Source organism: Copadichromis virginalis, linkage group LG7 (genome assembly GCF_057382275.1).
Source record: "Copadichromis virginalis isolate Kocher_CV1m ecotype Utaka linkage group LG7, C_Virginalis_male_GT1.1, whole genome shotgun sequence".
In the NCBI taxonomy this organism is placed as follows: Eukaryota; Metazoa; Chordata; class Actinopteri; order Cichliformes; family Cichlidae; genus Copadichromis; species Copadichromis virginalis.
The window spans coordinates 37,375,820-37,395,100 of record NC_140624.1 but is presented as its reverse complement, the minus strand read 5'-3'; the positions used below and the strand labels follow the sequence as shown (position 1 = coordinate 37,395,100).

The 19,281-nt window shown below is 39.2% G+C and overlaps 1 protein-coding gene across 4 annotated transcripts in view; it reads left to right on the top strand.

Annotated features, from left to right (window-relative positions):
• The window catches only part of rxraa (retinoid X receptor, alpha a), a 162,544-nt gene extending 147,356 nt beyond the window's left edge, over positions 1-15,188 (top strand). For all 4 annotated transcript variants that reach the window (XM_085463286.1, XM_085463289.1, XM_085463285.1 and 1 more), the window contains 5 exons: positions 7,777-7,906; positions 9,163-9,295; positions 11,871-11,962; positions 13,534-13,639; positions 14,541-15,188. In XM_085463286.1, the coding sequence (XP_085319412.1) occupies positions 7,777-7,906; positions 9,163-9,295; positions 11,871-11,962; positions 13,534-13,639; positions 14,541-14,688 (609 nt within the window). In that variant the 3' untranslated portion in view covers positions 14,689-15,188. The remainder of the gene's footprint in view (positions 1-7,776; positions 7,907-9,162; positions 9,296-11,870; positions 11,963-13,533; positions 13,640-14,540) is intronic.
• Positions 15,189-19,281: the final 4,093 nt, after the last annotated feature.

The window sequence follows — 19,281 nt, the reverse complement described above, 5'->3', positions numbered from 1 at the left end:
ATATAAATACCTTTGTTATCTCCTTCGGGGCTTTTTAGGTTACCACTTGTGGACTCAGGAACTAGCTTACCTGGTCTATTAGCTCCTTCACTCAGCTGTGTGTTTCCTCATATATGCCCCTTAGTATCAGCTGGGCACTGTGGGCTGTCTTTGACACATTGGCGACTAGGAGTGATGAATAATGCAACAGGCAGACTGTTCCTGAAAGCATACCACAAAGCCTCAGCTTTCTCAGGAATTCTGCTGGGAAACATGGGAAACAGAGGAGCTGTGCAGAAGCCTACCAAAGGAGGCGGGGAGGGGGGAGAGATGGGAGAGTGAGACTGAATGAGGGAGGGAGAGAGAGGGGACTTCTTCTGGGATTCATCTGCTTCGGGGGAAGGAAATGTCTTGTGAAGTAAAGGTAGAAATGTGAAGGCTGTTATGTGAGTAAATGGGAGCTATTTTCGGGGGGCCAGATGGAAATGTAGGACATGAGCGTTGGCATTATAGGGAGAGGAAGGAGGAGTAGGGATTCATGGGGGAGCGGCTAGCAGCTCAGACATACTAATGCACTGAGTGTTTGGGCTCTGCCACGCTGGGTCTCTCGATGCCCGCTGCCTGCCCAACACCAAGAGGAAGATTTCTAAGGGCCTCCACAAAAGATTAGAAAACCGCAATGAAAGTGTTTAAAGGCTTGTTTTAAATGTATTCTTTGCCAACTCCTGAGCAAAATCATATTAGAAATCATATGAATATGCTGAAAATAGTTTTAAAAATTAAATGTAATGCATTACACCGATGAATGTATCAAAGGCAATTTGGGATTCAGTATTCTGCCCGAGGACACTTTGGTCATGTGAAGTGAAGGAGCTGGAGATCAAACCACTAACCTTTTTATTGGTAGTCACCTTCCTTTACCTTCTAAGCTACAAACAGATATCTGCCTGTTAAATACACAAATATTCAGGGTCATCAAGGGTCAAGAGCTTTTTGGTTTCTTTTTGTTGTCTGTTTGTAGCCAAAGTTTAATCGATGCATGGAAATAAATAAAATAAATGTCTGCATTGAAAGCAAGACAGAGGAAAGGTATTTATCGAAATATAATCTCACGAATATTAGCTATTGTTAGAGATTTAAATATTTATCAACTGAATCTTCTCTCATGAGCAGTGAGTAGCTAATGGAATAGAGAGTCCAATATCCTCACGCTGGAAGCCGTGAAAAATCCCCACTGCCCCCAGAGGCAAAGTCATCATACTAGTCAATGGGCTTAGCAAAAAGATAAAGTGTAACAGAGTCTAACAAGGCTAAACACTGTTGCCAGAAGAATAAACAGAAGTTGTTCTTTAATTATCTTCAACCATAAAAAATCTTTCATAATGTTAGCTGTGTTTGCACTTAATGTTACCAAGCTACTGTAAGATATATGTGAATATATATATAAAAGTGGTACAGGGCTTCTTCATGATGATGAAAGCAGCGGAAAACCTCACAAAGGTGAACTGGATTCCAGGCTATTGGTAGGAGATGCCCAGCAACAATTGGTGTCACTCAGTTTGTCCACCAACCAAGTATTGGTAGCCTGGGCTGTGGTGGGCATTTAAAATTCTTAGCCACTACTGTATATAAACCCTAAACCAGGACATTAAGTATAGCTGGATATGACGAGGAATAAAAAATGAAATATAATTTTGTTTTTTGATTTGAGTGAGCGGATCCTTTAATTGAAGTGAAGCCTCCAATGTTGGCAGAGGCTTGGCATGCATTCTGTCCTGACCACAAGGACTCCTCTGCTATCCAAATGCTGTTCCCCTGCCTCCCCCCTACCAGGTCTCCATTGAGAACCAGTGCTCCATGTTGTAATTAATCACATGACCTGGGTCATGAGTGTACACCATGAATAGGCCACCGCCACTGTCTAATGGTCGGGGTCTGGCCAAGCTGAATAAGGTGTGTTTATCTCATGCTGACCTAGAACAGGAGTTAAACAGTCGTTAGTAATATGCCTTTAGTCAGTGAGAGAGAGGTCTTCTTCTAAGTAGGAAGGGCAGAGGGGAAAATGTTATCATTCACTAATCCTTAGGGTTTACTTCCATTTTATACATCCCATTTTCTTTCTTTTTTGTGTTATTTCTTGCTGTTATTTCTACTATATTTGAATTACTTTATGGAGAATTTTAATAAAAGGTCTTATCTTTCTGTTAACTGTAATTATGACATATGAAGAAAGGCTTTTTTTGTTGTTGTTTTTGTTTTTTGTTTTTAAATCTAAAAAGTGGGACACTTGAGTAATTCATTTTTATCCTGATCTGTGTGAGTACCCAATTTTCTCTCTGTTGTCACTCTAGTACAGTGTGGTTCAAGCACAATAATGAAAGACTGAAGAGCAAATCTTTTGTCTCCCCATGAAAATTTCATAGGGAAGAATGCAAGTTGCTAATCGACCGCAGCAGTGGAAGGGTGTCTTGCTAGAAACACTTTGATTTGCCTGGATTGCAGACAGTTTTGTTTGTGGCAGACGTATAAAAAAAATGCCTAAATAAGCTACCCCCCCCCCCCCCCCCCAAAAAAAAAAAGACCAAAAACAAAACCCAAAACAAAAAAACAGTAAATGTCCGTTTATGGCCTTACTCTCTGTGTCAGGTGGGTTTTTTGGTGTTCTTGCTGTTTTTCCTCCACATTTTTTGCCACTAATCTCCAAATTAAAAGAAAAAGTAGTCTTTCTACCTAACCTGTGAGATATTTTTTTTTTTTATAACTGTAGAGGTTATCCTTTCATGGGTCAGGGGCTGATGACATCCTAAAGTCCACTCTTTGGCTTGAACAGTAAGTACAGTAGATGTAATGCTGTACTTAGATGAATTGTTTGAGGAAGTTGTAAGCCCCTCTCCTCGTCATCTTCACAGACGGTGACAAAGAAACCAGGTCAGTCTAAACACAGCTAAGATAGCCATGCAACATTCATAAGGTTTGCCATGTTTAACGAGAACCCTGGGACTTGTATTCTTACGGGGAGCGGTGGCTCAATTGTGGCGCACGCTGAAGCCCCCTGTGGTTTTTATTTGTTTTTTGGCGGGCTGTGCCCTTTGGAATGAATTAACCGGATCTGTTTATGTTTTGGGGAGGAAGCGCAGTTCACGAAAACTGTCGTACTGAGCTGCGGCGTCCACATCTCCCACGGAGATCAGATGCTGAAATATTCATAAGGTGCCTGTTTTCTTTCTCTCCCTGAAGAAAAAAAAACAAGATGACTTACAGTTTTCAAAACAGTGTAGGCTTTGTGTCTGGTTTAAGTTTTTCAGATTTGAGCTGCGTATTTGTGATGCTCTGCAGTCAGTGTGTTAGTTTCACACCGCAGGGAGGGAATGTAGTGGAGAGGATGGGATAGTCTTTGCCCTGTGTTTTATAAAAGGAGAATGTGAGTGAAGAGATATTTTCTCCTTCATCTTGAGCTAATCTCCTCTGGAGAGCTGCAGTTGATGTCAGGATCCTCCTAGCTTTTAGCATCGATCTGTGGGATTTGGAGGAGAAGTTGGGGAGAAGTTGCTAACTGTTTTTGTCAGAGGGCGAGTTCATGTGGAGCTACTTAGAATTTAGGGATGCTGACTTGATTTAAAATTATGCACAAAAGCATGTTCACAAAGCCTTTGTTTACACACACGCATATCAAGAGTAGCATGTGTACTCTTGGGATGGCTGTGAATTACTTGTCAGAGAATGGCAGTATTGTTGTGGATTTTTTTAACCCAAAGCCCAGATGGAGTTACAGTTTACTGAGTTAGTCATGGAGCATGTATGCATTGCATTAGTATTCTACCGCTACTCCCCAAGGGTCAAAGAACAATACTTTTGAATCAAATGTGACAGGACAGTTAAGGAGAACAAGTCCTTGTCTTTGCAATTTTGCATTCATTGCATGCAGAAGTTGTCTTCTTCTATAAAGAACACACTTATCATTAGATATACATTAGCAGATAAGGATCAAATCTGGCTTTGTTTTCACCTCAACTTCAGTTTGTATGTTAAAAAAAAAAGCTCTAAATAAAAGACATGCATTTATTTAGGCTCATACCATTATTTTGTTGACTAAAGCTAAAAAGGTGCACACATTCTTTTCCCTTTCATTTTTTTGGTGAGCGGGAAACGTTTGTTTTCAGGAATTACATTTTGTATGCTGCGTTGTCTATCAATGGACAAGTTTTTTTTTGCTCTTGGTGCAGCTATGACAACTTCTATAAAAGCAATTTTGGCAGTTTGCCGGTCTGGAGCTTTCAGGTGCGTGTTAACACAATACCACAGTCTTCCCAGTGGGGAGCAGACGTCCCAGCAAAATCACCCCAAGGGCAGATGATGCACTGCACAAAGATCTCAGACAGGCCTCAGTTAGCGTGCTAAATGTTGAAGTTCATAACAAAAGACCGAACAAGTATGGCCTCTTCACTCTTCAAAGAACATGACAGAATGGCTTAGGTCCGTGAGGTTGCAACTGAACAAACCTCGAGATGAAAACCCCAAGCAATGCCATTTGGACAGAGTGTTTGGCCATAATGCACGGCATCACATTTGGTGAAAACCAAACACAACACCTCATACCAACTGTCAAGAAAAGAAGTGGAGGCATGATGATTTGACCTGGGGACCTTTCTGTCCTTGGGTCAACGATGAACTCACGATGAAATGTGAGGCCATTTGTCTGACTGCTAGAGCTTCCGGTTATGTGACCAAAATTTGGTCGTATATAACTGGCCAGCAACAAGACCACAACAGATTGGCTGAAAAAAAATATTTCAATTGTTGCATTGGCCCACAAATCTGTGGAAATATCAACTCAACTGAAATATTGTGGTGGGACCTAAAGAGAGCTGTGCATAAACAAATGCTCTTAATGAACTGCAGCAACGTAGTGAAGAAAGGCAAGGCAAGGCAAGTTTATTTGTATAGCACAATTTAACAACAAGGTGATTCAAAGTGCTTTACAGAGACATTAGAAACAAGAACAAATAAAAAGCATGATTTAAAATTGATTAAAACAAGCAAATAAACTAACTAACTAATTAACAAACAAACAACAGTATATAAAATCAAAACAGATAAAATCAGAACAGTAGATAAAATCAGTAGTTAAATGTAAGTTTTGAAATTTAAGCTTAAAGTGTGGATTTGGTGCTTTATTCAAATGCAGCTGAGAACAGGTGAGTCTTCAACCTGGATTTAAATAAACTGAGTGTTTCAGCTGATCTGAGGCTTTCTGGGAGTTTGTTCCAGATATAAGGAGCATAAAAGCTGAATGCAGCTTCTCCGTGTCTGGTTCTGACTCTGGGAACTGATAAAAGACCGGATCCAGATGACCTGAGGGATCTGGATGGTTCATACTGGGTCAGGAGGTCATTGATGTATTTTGGTCCTAAACCATTCAGAGCTTTATAGGCCAGCATCAGAACTTTAAAGTCTATCCTCTGATGGACAGGCAGCCAGTGTAAGGACCTCAGAGCTGGACTGATGTGGTCCACTTTTTTGGTCTTAGTGAGGACTCGAGCAGCAGAGTTCTGAATGAGCTGTAGTTGTCTGACTGATTTTTTAGGTAGACCTGTAAAGATGCTGTTACAGTAATCAAGCCTACTAAAGATGAATGCATGGACTAGTTTTTCCAGGTCCTGTTGAGACATCAGATCTTTTATCCTTGATATATTCTTGAGGTGATAGTAAGCTGACTTTGTTATTGTCTTAATGTGTTTTTCTAAGTTTAGGTCTGCATCCATCACTACACCCAAATTTCTCGCCTGGTTTGTGGTTTTTAGATGTATAGATTGAAGTTCTCTGGTGACCTGTAATCGTTTTTCTTTGGCGCCAAAGACTATTACCTCAGTTTTGTTTTTGTTTAGCTGGAGAAAATTGTGGCACAACCAGTCATTGATTTCCTCAATGCATTTACCAAGAGCCTGTACAGGGCCTCGGTCTCCTGGTGACATTGTGATATATATTTGTGTGTCATCTGCATAGCTGTGATAGTTTATTTTGTTGTTGTTTATAATCTGTGCCAGTGGGAGCATGTAGATGTTAAACAGAAGGGGTCCCAAGATGGAACCTTGGGGAACTCCACATGTGATACTTGTCTGCTCAGATGTGAAGTTACCTATTGATACAAAGTATTTCCTGTTTTCTACGTATGTTTTGAACCAGTTTAGTACAGTTCCTGAAAGACCTGTCCAGTTCTCCAGTCGTTTGAGTAATATGTTGTGGTCAACTGTATCAAATGCTGCACTGAGATCCAGTAAAACTAAGACTGACATTTTTCCACTGTCTGTATTCAGACATATGTCATTGAACACTTTGGTCAGAGCGGTTTCAGTGCTGTGATTCTGTCTAAAACCTGACTGGAAGGCATCGTAGCAATTATTCTGTTTTAAGAAGTAATTGAGCTGTTGAGAAACTGCTTTTTCAATGATCTTACTTAAAAACGGGAGATTTGAAAGGACCCAAATTCATCCACGATGATGTTGAGAGGTGTTACTTGAAGTCATTTCTGCCAAATGTGGTTATCAGCATAATTACACAATCATTATTAGAAGCACTACTGTGAGCACATTGGTTTACCTTTTTACAAAGCCGTTCCTGGTGCTGTGATAAAGTCCTCTTTGAGCTCCTAACCACTTGCTCTGTAGTAAAGTGTCAGTGGAGCCTCTCAAGGGCCTCTTGAGCTCTACTAGCTGTCAGAGAGGCTGATTTGTGTTTTGGCTAAAAGGTCCCCAAAGAAAGAGTCAGCTCAGCGAAAGTTGTTTTTTCACTGACAGCTCTCTGCAGGTATTTCCTCCACAAGCTGAGACAGAATCACTGTTTGTTTTTTCACCGTACCTCTTTAGAAGATATTATTCACGGTGGGCACTCATGTTGGTGTTAGTGTGTGTGTGATTACGTAGTTATAGGTACTGTGCCATGAAAAAAGCCCCTTACTGATTTCTTATTTTTTTTGCACTTTTGTCACAGTTACATGTTTCAGATCATAACACAAATTTTAATATTAGACAAAGATATACTGAGTAAATACAAATGGAGTTTTAAAATCAATATTTTAAATTTACTAACCCTTTAAAACCTGAACCATGAAATAACTGCCAGAAATCTATAGAAAATCTCTCTACATAAATATATATAAAAAAATATTTGATATATCAAATTTTAATCTGCATATGTATGAGTTTTAATTTGTATTACATTTGCTACATTAGCCATATTTTTGCAATTTAGTCATTAAAAATGTGTTAAAAAATGTGTTATGCCAATTATATTTTATAGGGTTAAAAAAGTCACGCTGATGATATAGAAGTCTCAAAAACTCACAAAAACACATGCATCAAATACGATACGCTTGGCTTTAAAAGGTTAAGGAAATCGAAACCTTCCTTGCACCATGTGAAAAAGTAATTGCCCCCTAAACCCTAATACCTGGTTGTACCACCATTGGTAGCAAGTGTGAGAAATATGCAAAAGAACTAAAAAATCAGGAAGGGTGGGGAAATACGTTGTCATAGCACTGTAGCTCAATTATGCCCTAGCACAAGGCTCTCAGCCAAAAGACACAAAGCTGTAGCTTGCCTCCACCAGTGTATGAATGTGAGAGTGAATGAATAGTGGTATTGTAAAGCGCTTTGGGTGCCTTGAAAAGCGCTATATAAATCCAATCCATTATTATTATTATTATTATTAAGCTAACATTTCAATCTTATTTAATTCACACTGTAGTTGATTTTCTGACTTATTTTAACCTGTTCTATCTTTGTCTCTCGTCCCCTGCAGCCCAACGACCCAGTGACAAATATCTGTCAAGCAGCTGACAAACAACTTTTTACCCTGGTTGAGTGGGCTAAAAGAATCCCCCACTTCTCTGAGCTGCCGCTGGACGACCAGGTCATCCTTCTACGAGCAGGTCTGTCGAGCTGACTTAAGTATTTTGCATGATCTAACCAGCAAACAATTTGCAGTGATTGGCAGTGATGATATATAATTAACAGGATATGGGTTGGAATCAATGGTCATTGTTATATGAATAAATTGAATCAAATTTGCTGGTTCAACAAACCACTGATTACTCAGTGTAAGATGTATTGTATTATGCCCACTGACTGTGTATTAAAAAGGCAAGTAATTGCTGCTGTTTAAAATAACAAGGATTAAACAAAAATAAAAATAAAAATAACAGAATCACAGGACATTGTTTTCATTGTTAAATAAGTCACATTTGTAGATACAACAGATGCCCATGAACATTAATAATATAGTCAGAAAAAAAGAGAACACTGGATACCTCTCGGTCATGTGACTGATGCAAGAGACAGACCCAGAGTCTCTTCATGCATCTGCTGTATGAGGAAAAGCAAGCATCACAGAAGCAGCGATGTAAAACGGAGAGTGAATCATCTGTCACTTCTGCTACAGTCACTAACGTCACATGCAGGAAGGTCTTTTGGGTTCTCCCAACACATTGCCCTTGTTGCTTGCTTGTCACTCTAAATTACACCATTATTTTCTAAATCCTCCTCCAGGAAAAAAAAATGCTATAACGCACCCATCCCTTACCCTAAAAAAACAAATAAAATAAATAAATCCTCCCATCATTCTTATCCTTTGCACATATAAAAAGATGGAAAGACTTCAGCAAAGCGGGGAGAGAGACATTATTCGGCAACGCTCGTCTCTGCTCTCAGGTTTTCTATAAATAACCGCTTTAGTTCTGCTGTATCACAGATAAAAGCATCCCGGCTCCGCTCATACCCAACTCAACTCTGGGGAGAAGAGGCGGGTGTTGCCAGGCAGAACAGTTAAAGGAGCCCTGTCACTCAAACGGCAGCGTCTTGTGTCTTCGGCGCTCCGTGTCGAGCCCCCTGCTTTGGCGCATCAAGCCTGTTGTCTTTATTGCGATGGCAGGCGCAGTTCATCCCGTTTACACGCTTGTCTCTTTAGAAAGCATGATTCAAATGTCTTAGTAATAACCTGATGCCTGTGCTTGAGAAAGCTGCATGCTTTTAGTGCGCAGCTTAATTGATTCATTGGAATTCCCTCCTTTGTTGTCAGTTTCATTTTGCTCGAATGCTGTGTGAACTTTTGTACTGGGGATTTCGGAGAGTGTGAGTGGTTTTATTTCTCATACTTTTTTCTCAGTCCCTCTCCTCATCTCTTTCTCAGGTTGGAACGAGCTCCTCATTGCATCATTTTCGCACCGCTCGATAGCGGTTAAAGACGGGATTCTGCTGGCAACGGGGCTGCACGTTCACCGCAACAGTGCCCACAGTGCCGGAGTGGGAGCCATCTTTGACAGGTTACTAAATTTTCTTGGACTTAGTGACATCTAAATTCATGTAGAAACTGCACCAAAAACTTTTGTAAATAATATATTAGGTAGCACTTTCTAAAGGTGTGCTCGAGTAGCATGTAATGCAACCTGAAAGTAGTGCTTTGATAATATTGTGATTTATAAAGGTGGCCTATTTTTTAAGTTAATAAAAGTTAAAGAGTTAGAAAAGTATTAGTCTTACCGATACTCATATTTAGTATCAGCCGATATTTTGTTTAACATCAAGGGACACAAAACATTTGTTAAGTGTATTTATTTATTTATAAGTCCTTACTAAGATGTTGTAGAAATTTAAAAATAAACTTGTTTTATTGTTACAAAAACATTTGGATTAGTCCTTTATTCTCTGCCTAACTTTTGTCAGATCAGCTGATTTGGCGGTCTAAACACATTGCATTAGAGAAGTTGTAGAGGGCCCCCTGGTGGACAAACTATGCAGCATCAATCTTGTAACATGGTTAAAGTTAGTTCTCCTGTTTCTTCATATATTTTAAATTTTTTATTTATCGGCTGTTTAAAAATACTGATATCAATATAATGGCAAATGAGTAATATCAGCCAATAATATCGGCTCATCGGTGTATCAGTCTCTCTCCTGATAACACGTTAGCATTAGAAACTCAGACTAAAACTCAGAGCAAAGTCTTTGTCAGCTGTGAAATCCCATGAGGTTTTGATACAGCACAAATATTGCCAATGTGGAATAATAACTGTAACAATTCCAGTGTGTCTTTGTGAGCTGGATGTACACGCTGTTGTGTCGTACAGGCTCCCTTTAATTGGCACTTGGGCAATTTACATCTGTAGTTGTTTTTCTTGGCCTTAATTCATTAATTATACTGCATTTTGTGGCATATTTTCAGTTGCATCTGCAATGCAAAGCAGCACTCTTTCACAGCATTCTTCCATTATGATTTGTTCTTAACATCACTTCCCCCAAAATCCAAACAACGGATGTTGATCCAATTCAAGAGACAAGCTCCTTGCGTCCTGCTGTGCCAGACATTGGATTTTTGTTGTATATTTGTCTTTTAGTCCAACTTCAAGCTTTGTGCTGCAGGGACCAGCTGTGATAGGCAAACACAGACACATGATCAAGTGCTGATTTAGAGAGTGCCTAAATTGCTTTTGCTTTGCGTTTTATATTGGCAGAGTATGCATTTTAAATGTCATAATTGTGGGAAGACAAAATTCTGATCGAGATTAAAATTCTATTAAATGTCCACCCCTTGTAGAATATTTCATGTAACATTGAATCGAAACAATGAAATGTTACACAAAATGGGGAATGCCAAGCAGCACAGGCACAATTGATTGACTCCAATATATAAAATATTTACGCCTGTACACAACAGGGGTCACACAGAACCTCTCATATCTTATATAGACAATCCATGCACCATAGAGTCACAGCGCAGCTGGATGCAGGAACCACCCTTATGAAAGTTTGTCAAACGTATAAGAAAAATATATCTTACATTTTGTTTGTATTGGTTTGGGATTTTTTGTAAATATATATTTTTTAAACTACGTTACTCTTGAACAGTTCTGGTCATGGATTGTTATTATATTTTGAAAATTAAAAACTGCAAATGAAGCGCATGTTTCCTTGCACAGTTTTGGAGCCAGCAGAGAATTTGCAGCTGCACGTGCTGTCATCAGACTCAGTCAAGCCACAGTCAAACTTTGAGTACTTTCTTTGTGTCTCCCTTCTTGCGCCTCTGATCAGCAGCCTGTGCGCTCAGTCATCAGCGTTCACAGCCACAGGACATATTCCATCTCTTTATTAACTGTGGCAAGCATTAAGATGCAGAGAACTGATAATGTTTCTTTATCTGGTCCACTGTCTCTTCTCCATACAAATGAAGAGACTGATCAACTTAAACGCTTGAGTCCCTTTCCTCTCTCTCTCCCTCTCTGTCTTTTTTTAAGCTCTGTTGTTCCTCCTTAGAGCAAATTGAATTAGAATGAGCTAAGAGCCACAATTGACTTTACTATCTGGGCGCGAGGAGCAGAAAGAAATGGAGTGAGAGGGAAAATAAAGAGTGCCAGGGAGAGGGTGTGACCGAGTCAAAGTGGGGTGAGGAGTTCGAGCGACTCCACACGCCACCACTCCCACCCGTGATGTCACACACAGACAGTGGGAGCACTGGTGTTAGATTACAGCTTGTGTTTACTCTGCGGCTTTCGTTTTATGAAAACCATGTACTAAATATAATTACTTTGCAGGGCTGTAAACTTTTCCACTGATCTAACTGTGCCAGTGTGGGCCCAGAGTAAGCTTGTGTGCATGTTTTTTCAAATAGAGGCAAACTTGAAAGTGGTTAAAACCATATTTGCAATGCACCAGTCAAGAATAATGTGTCATTTGCAAAAAAAAAAAAAAAAAAAAATCCAGTTAAGTGTGATCTTTAATTTTCTGCCACTGGTTTAGTTTCATTTTACACAAATATTGCCTATTAGCCAAGAATTAAATATTCTTGACATAGTATTTTAACCTGAGTAGCATCTCTGACTGTCTCCTGTTGCTTTTGTGCAGAGTGCTGACAGAGCTGGTGTCAAAGATGAGGGACATGCAGATGGATAAGACAGAACTGGGGTGCCTTCGAGCTATTGTCCTTTTCAACCCAGGTAACCATTGTGTATATTATATAAAAGCTTTCATTTGCTGTTTGTACAATGCAAACTCTTGTTTCTTTTTTCTCTTTTTTTTAGTTTCAACTTTCATTAAAAAAAAAAAAAATATATATATATATATATATATATATATTCAGTAATGTAAAATGACTAAAAATCTTTTAGAGAAATGGGTCATCAAACTACTGCGCTGTGTAATTCTTCCTTCGGAGTAATTGTTGTATACTGGCTTTTTTTTTTCTTTCTGAACATCAGCGTATTCCAGTGAAATGCAACTTTTATTAAAAGTATAAAGATCTTGTGCACTGTGGCGTGGTGCTGCTACTGTTTCTAGCTATAATCAGCCGACACAGACGTTGCAGGAATAGAATATGAGTCACTGAGGACTCGAAGCGTAACGCTTAGTCAACACAAACTCTTCAACTTTGATTATTAAACCTTATCCCACAGCAGGCTTAAAATAGAACATGACAAATGTGTCTTATTCTCATTGGCTCAGCTTTCATTTGGCTTTAATCAATTCCAGTGGGAACAACTTTTCACATTGGGGAAATGGTCTCAAAATGCTGCCAGACTTTTGTTAAAAGTAAATATAACGTATTTAGATTCAAGAACGCTGTTGCGTTGTGCATCACTTATGTCTCAGCTCTGGTATCTCAGCTTGTAATGGAAACTATCTCCTTGAGTTGACCTTGATTCTCTCAAGGCACCATTTTCACTTGAAATTGATGAATTCTCATTTATTTTGTAATTTGCCAACCTTGTGTAAATTTTACTACGTTCCCCCGCAAAGGTCCAAAGAAAGAGTGCGCTCTTTAATTGAGGCCCGTGTCTTGCCAAGGCACTTCTGCTATGAGTGTGCTGTTCTGTATTTAAACCTTATCCAAATGGAATCTAAGTGGACTGAACTAACCCATGAATGTGACCCAGGTTTTTAGTGACTCAGTAAGGGAGGCTCCCTGAATCTCTCTGGGGCTCTGCGGATCTGCTCACCCTGGACACACTGATCCTCTGTGTTTCACATTTTGTTCAGGCCATACCCAGACCCACTGGCCCCTGTTCACTTTTCCGCCTGATTCCTTGTTAATTAGGGGTTTGCAAGACTACACTGACTGGAGAAAAAACATACGGTGGTGGGGGTGGGGGTGAAGGGAACAGCAAGGCAAAAATGGCCCTCAGTCCTTTTCTTTCACACACTGTGTGATCTGGTCCAGCCATTAACAACCAATGTACATTCATTGATTGTCAACTTCACAATGCTTTGTTCGTCAGAAATGTTAATCAAAGATGAGTCCAGTGAAGCTTAAATTGGTGCAGCTTGAGAATTGCGGTCTTAATTGGACTAGCCCAGAATGTGGAGATGCTTTTCCATATTGAGTTATGCTAGTTTTTCCACTGGGCAAAAGTGCAGATTTGAAAGCTTTTTCACGCCTACTTGTTTACTTCTTTGGGGTTTTTTTTCTTTTTATAGTGAAGAAGAATGTCCAGTTGTGTACAAATAACAGCAGCACAGCCTAGCCACGTGGTGTAGTGAATTCTTTTGTTCTTTCTGCCACTCTCCGCAGACTCTAAAGGTCTGTCCAACCCAGGCGAAGTAGAAGCTCTGAGAGAGAAAGTCTACGCGTCTTTAGAGGCCTACTGCAAACAGAAATACCCAGAGCAGCCTGGCAGGTAAGATCATAAACACCGAGCCCTTATTGTTACATTACCAGTTTGCGGTGCTGAGAAAATCAAGAGCACGAGTGTGTTTATTGTTGCAGCTGTTATTAATATTTAAAGTCTCAACCCAGACAGCCTCTCATGAGGTAGAAGTCAAAGAAAAAAGCTTGAAGTACATCCACACAAGAAACGTGTTTTATCAGTAGCTTTGAGTTCACCGTGTTATCAGTTTTGACATAGACTGTATATCAAAAATTGATGTTGTGAATTGGTATATGAATCATTGACAGAATTTGGATTTTTTTTAAACCAAATGTGACCGTATTAGTTGAGTTGATACAGTAGATGATGTTTTAACTTATAGTATAAGCTTGATTTATGTGATACTAATTCTTTGTGTTTTTTTAATGGGATGGCAATTTTGGTCATCAAAAACAAGGGGGGTATAGATATTTACTACATTTGGTTGCAAACATGTTGGGCATGTTATCATGAGGGTATATGGGGACTGGTTAGCTTTTGGAATCTGCCTCAAGTGGTTGTGTCAGGAATTGCAGTTTCTGGCACATCTGTGGCTTTTTCGTGGCTATTTTCAGCTTGAAAGTTTGCTGAAACCCATCTACAGCTGCATAAAAAACTATTAAAATTATTATTGTGTGATAGTTTTGCACTGAAGTTTTGCCATTTGCTCAAAACAGGTTTTTCTTAGTCTTATATTTAATGTGAGGCCTGTGTGTGCAAGCATCACCAGTTCTCTTAAATCATAACTTGCAGCTGGATGGGTGAGCGCCTGCTTATGACAAAGTGCATATTTATGCCAAAACTAATGCCCCTGAAACTGCAAGCTTAGAAATACTTTAAAATTATTTCAGCTTTTCATCCTGTGCTAAATTCTTGTTTTGTGTTGTGACAGATTTGCTAAGCTGTTGCTGCGATTGCCTGCACTGCGCTCCATCGGTCTTAAGTGTCTAGAGCACCTGTTCTTCTTCAAGCTCATCGGCGACACGCCCATTGACACCTTCCTTATGGAGATGCTAGAAGCCCCACATCAAATGACATAATAGAGGTGAGGGGTTGAACCCTCTTTACCTCCACCCAACCCTCCTCATCAGCCTTGGATCAAGAGGGGGGCCTTTTTCCTTTTTTTAAAAAAAAAATAAAAAATAAAAAATCTCCAGCAAGGGACAAATCACAAGACAGCCTTGGATGGAGAACCTCCCCCTTCCTCCCTCTTTTTCTCCTCCTCCGTCCCTTCTACCCCCTCGCCTCGCTTAGATGTTTTCAAACAATGAATCCGTCACGCCCATGGGTCTGTTTTATACCTTGTAAAAAATATAAATACGAATAAGAAATATTATATATGAAAACCACGCAGCAAGACGAGTGACAACGGTGGACTGAAATGAGGACGGACAGAGGACAAAAGAAACATATTGAGCCATTGTTTTCATCATCACTTTTCCTACACCTTGACAAGAAAAAGCTGAGATGATCAGGTTTTAACACATAAAGACAGAATTGCTCTTGCATATATATATATATATATATATATATATATATATATATATATATATATATATATATATATATATTGAACAGTAATGATGTCATAATTGGACACTCAACGTTGTGATCGGGACAATCGTGGGCTCTTGAGAGCCTTGGGCTGTTTAGACTTGGACCTGAGCCCTCACTGTCTTTCAGGACTGAACTTAATTAAGAGGGGCGGGCTGGTTCGGGGAAATAAGTCTGCTTAAAGGAACTTGTCTGTTCCTGCCTGACTCAACTAAGCACGTCAGGTCTTGCACTAGCTGTGTTCTTTTTTCAATGTGTGAGCTTTCTGGAGAATTCAGAGGTGGGTTAACAAGGTTGCAAGAGCTCAAAACCCTCAGGTCTCTGCCCAATTCCAACAAATACAACCATGTCTTACTCTAAACACTGTGCAACACTGGGGAGAATGTTGTGGTAGTCCACTTATCAACCCTTCAGTTCGCGTATTGCTCGACAGAGAGTTGGGAAAGTTTGTTATGTACAATCTACACACAGGACCATTCAGGCTGTTTTAAAGTACCCAATTGTAAGCTTTACAGCCCACTGGATGCTCTGAAAGGCTACCAGCACACAGAGGAACAACATATATTTTGGAAAGTAACATTTCCAACATTTGGCCTTCATCACGACAAGCTTGGACGCCTGGAAAGTTTGTGCACACTCACACTGTGGGTAAACGTCCTAGTTTTGCCAGCCTCTTAGCTCCTTATCGTCCATTCTCCACCCTCTCCACTTCGCGTTTCATGTGAATTCCAGCACACCATTTACACCTCCACACTCTGCTCAACACAGCGGGTATTAGCTTTTCAAAACACCTCATATCTACCTGTACAGAAACAGTATTGACGTTATTTTCAGTTTTCACTTTTAACAACCGCAATGCACAATTTACCTCTGCCTCCATCCTTCGGACCTTCAATTCTTGATACCCATTTAGGATTAGACCATATACAGTATGTGAGAGATGTACTTGTTGCTGTTGCAGCAGGAGCCATTATTTGTTTGTTTGTTTGTTACTTGGCACTTAACCTCATGACCGTGGAGTCGGGTTTCTAAACAGAGAGCTGATGTCGATGTAATTGACCTCTGAGGTGGACTCTGGCCCCGACCCAATCAGGAACGCCACAATTGTTTAACACCTCAGAGGGACACACACACACACACTCGCTCTCTCTGCACTTCTCTGGACAACCAAGTGTCGTATAAGTTGAACTGAAATGTTAAATATCCATGTTTCTACATATATACATGTTGTGTATAAATATGCTTTATGCCCATATTCTGCTTCCCCCCTCCTCTGCTTTTCTGTAAATGCTGCAGCTGCTGCAAAACTATGCATCAATTGCATTTCCAAAGATTGTCCACAGATCTGAGATCTTTTAAAGAAATGTGTTTGTCAAATGTGGGTCCACTGCAAGTTTTTTACTGGCAGGAGAAAATAATACCAAGGGTTTTGTTGTTGTTGTTTTTTAAAGATATTTAGGGGTTATTTAGCTCTGGTTTACTCACATTTGATTGAAATTAACTCAAACTTGTATTTAACCAGGCAAGTTATTAAGAGAAAACTGCTCTTTACAGTGGTGGCCTGGCAAAAAGGCAAAGCCTCTCAAGTAAATGTGGCCACTATAAGTAAGGGCTAAAACAAATTCTGACATGGTAACCCTCGATGACAAAAATCTGCCCAGAAACAGAAGGACATATAAACACCAGCGAAAGTACTCAAACCTAAACTTTGTGATAGGTCACACTACAGCAGGTGTCACCAGGATTTCAAACAAACTCACCAAGTGTAAAAAACCAAATTTAAAAAAAAAGCACCAGCTTTGCTACTGCAGATAATAATAATACTTATGACGGTTAAAAAGATTTAAATAGGATTTTCTTTCTATATCTGCATCTTTGCTACTCTTTCATAAGCACCTTTACACTATCTGAACCTGGGAAACAAAAGAGAAAAAAAAGAAACCCGAGCACTGTGTTTTCATTACATTTTGATAAAAGTCAGATTTTTAATGGGGTCTGAGGAAATGTGTGGAGTCTTGAGAGTGTGCCCTTTGAAAATAATTTGCTTGATAGTAATGGATAAATGAACATCTGAATTGCACTGAAAAAATTAAATTAAGCGTATGAAATAAAATCCACGCTTAAAATGATAAAACAATTTTTTTTTAATCAGCTGGTGTTTCATGTATATTTCATCATATCCAGTCTTGCAGTTGGTTTATGAAAAATGAAACTCGTGGGAAGCAATCGGAGCTTAGTTTAGCTGTCAGCTACTGATGTTGAGTTTATTAGCACATTAATCAATTATAATCAAGTTTGAGGGTCATCAAGACTCCATAGATTTCTGACTCAGAAAAAAACAAACCAGTCTGTAAAATGTCCGTATGTCCGTTTTTCATCATTATTTGGTGCTAGTTTTATAATAAATAGCACGCGCTGGGAGAGAACTTGTAAATGTCATTCCACCTCTGTGAAACTGATCCCCCAGATGGCCAATGATCTCTTTTGTCTTACGATGAAAAAAATCAAAAAGTCAGTTCATACACGCTGGCTCTGAAATGTCAGATGCTATAGAGCTCAAGCACGACTGCAAGGTTTACTTTGGGTGAGGGAGAAGTTTGGGTAAGAGGAATGGGAGGGATGTAGTAGCAGTTTAAGAGCTGCGAGCTCCTTCTAGTGGAAGAGAAAGAGCGCTGCAACATAACTTGAATTTTTGTTGTCGTTGTTGTTGTTGTTTTTGTTGTTAACAAAAAGAAGGCACTTTCTAACCGCATTACTATCATCAATATTCCTTTGGCTCAGACAAAACCTCAGTATCTGTGCTTAGTAAAACTGAGTAAAGTAGCAATAACGTCAAAAAGACCAATTGGCTTTGTGTTTGATTCTTATTCTCTATTTTCATTGAGGTGGCCTGAATATTACAACCTATCCATGTGACAGTATTGACTGCCAGCTTGAGCTTACAGTATTTATATTATTGAGAAAAAAAAAAGATATATATATCTATATATACATACTTGTTTGTCTGTTAAATCAAAAACGTTCATACAATTTCAAAGGAAACTATTTTTAGAGGCTGATTTTCATCAAGAAAAGCAGATAAAACAATCCAATGCTCGTTTTCCAACCGGGTGACCCAAGTGTTAAAACGATTATTCTCCTGTTCTTTTGAGTCCGATGTCTCCTTCTACTGTGATTAGTGACAGCAGCTATCTTAAGCCATAAATCGACCTTGACAAGAAAGAAATGGACACCTGCAAAGAATGATTACCTACATTGAATGCTATATTTTGTTAATATGTATATGTGTATATATTTATAAATATATATATCGACAGCTCTATTCCTTAAGGATTTCCAACATTGAAAGAAGGAGACGAGTGATTCAGACCAAACGGTTTCACGGCAGGTGTTCTTCAAGCGTTTCATGGTGTTTGCCCCCCCCCCCCCCCCCCGAGGATTTGTTTGCATTTTGACCTTAATAAAAAAAAATCCTGATCAACCAGCAGAATTGCAGCAGTTAAACTCAAACCAGCTTCTCAGCAGTTTATGGGACCTTAGTAAACTATGAAAGAGAGGGAAAAATGGTTAAGATTTGAAACCCTCTGAAATGTATGTGTTGCTTAACAATTGTATGTTCAAAAAGAAAAAAAAGTAACCAGGACAAGCTGAACATGTGACACAATCACTGCTTTCTTTGTGGCATAAACAGTAAAATGTTGTAGTTTAAAAAAAAACAACACTTGGTAAAAGCTCTATTTTTGTACAAAAGTAATTTTATCCCTTGCTTATGTACTCTGTTCTTTCCCTTCTCACTGTGGGCTGTTATGTACATTGTGGAAAAGCTTATTTGACGGCAAGAGATAATTTTCAGATTGAAAATGTAAGACAGGAGTAATAGTAAGCTTTGGCACTTTGGTAACTGTGTCGCTTTTACTTTGCCATGTTTTAACCTGTCGCTGCAAGATGGGAGTATCTTCTTTCATTATATTTTGTCTATTTTTAAGAAAATGGAATTTTGTCATCTGTTCTTCGTGGGTTGTTCTCTGATGTTCTTCGTTCATGGACAGGAAAAAAAAGGTTATTAAAAAATTTTAAGT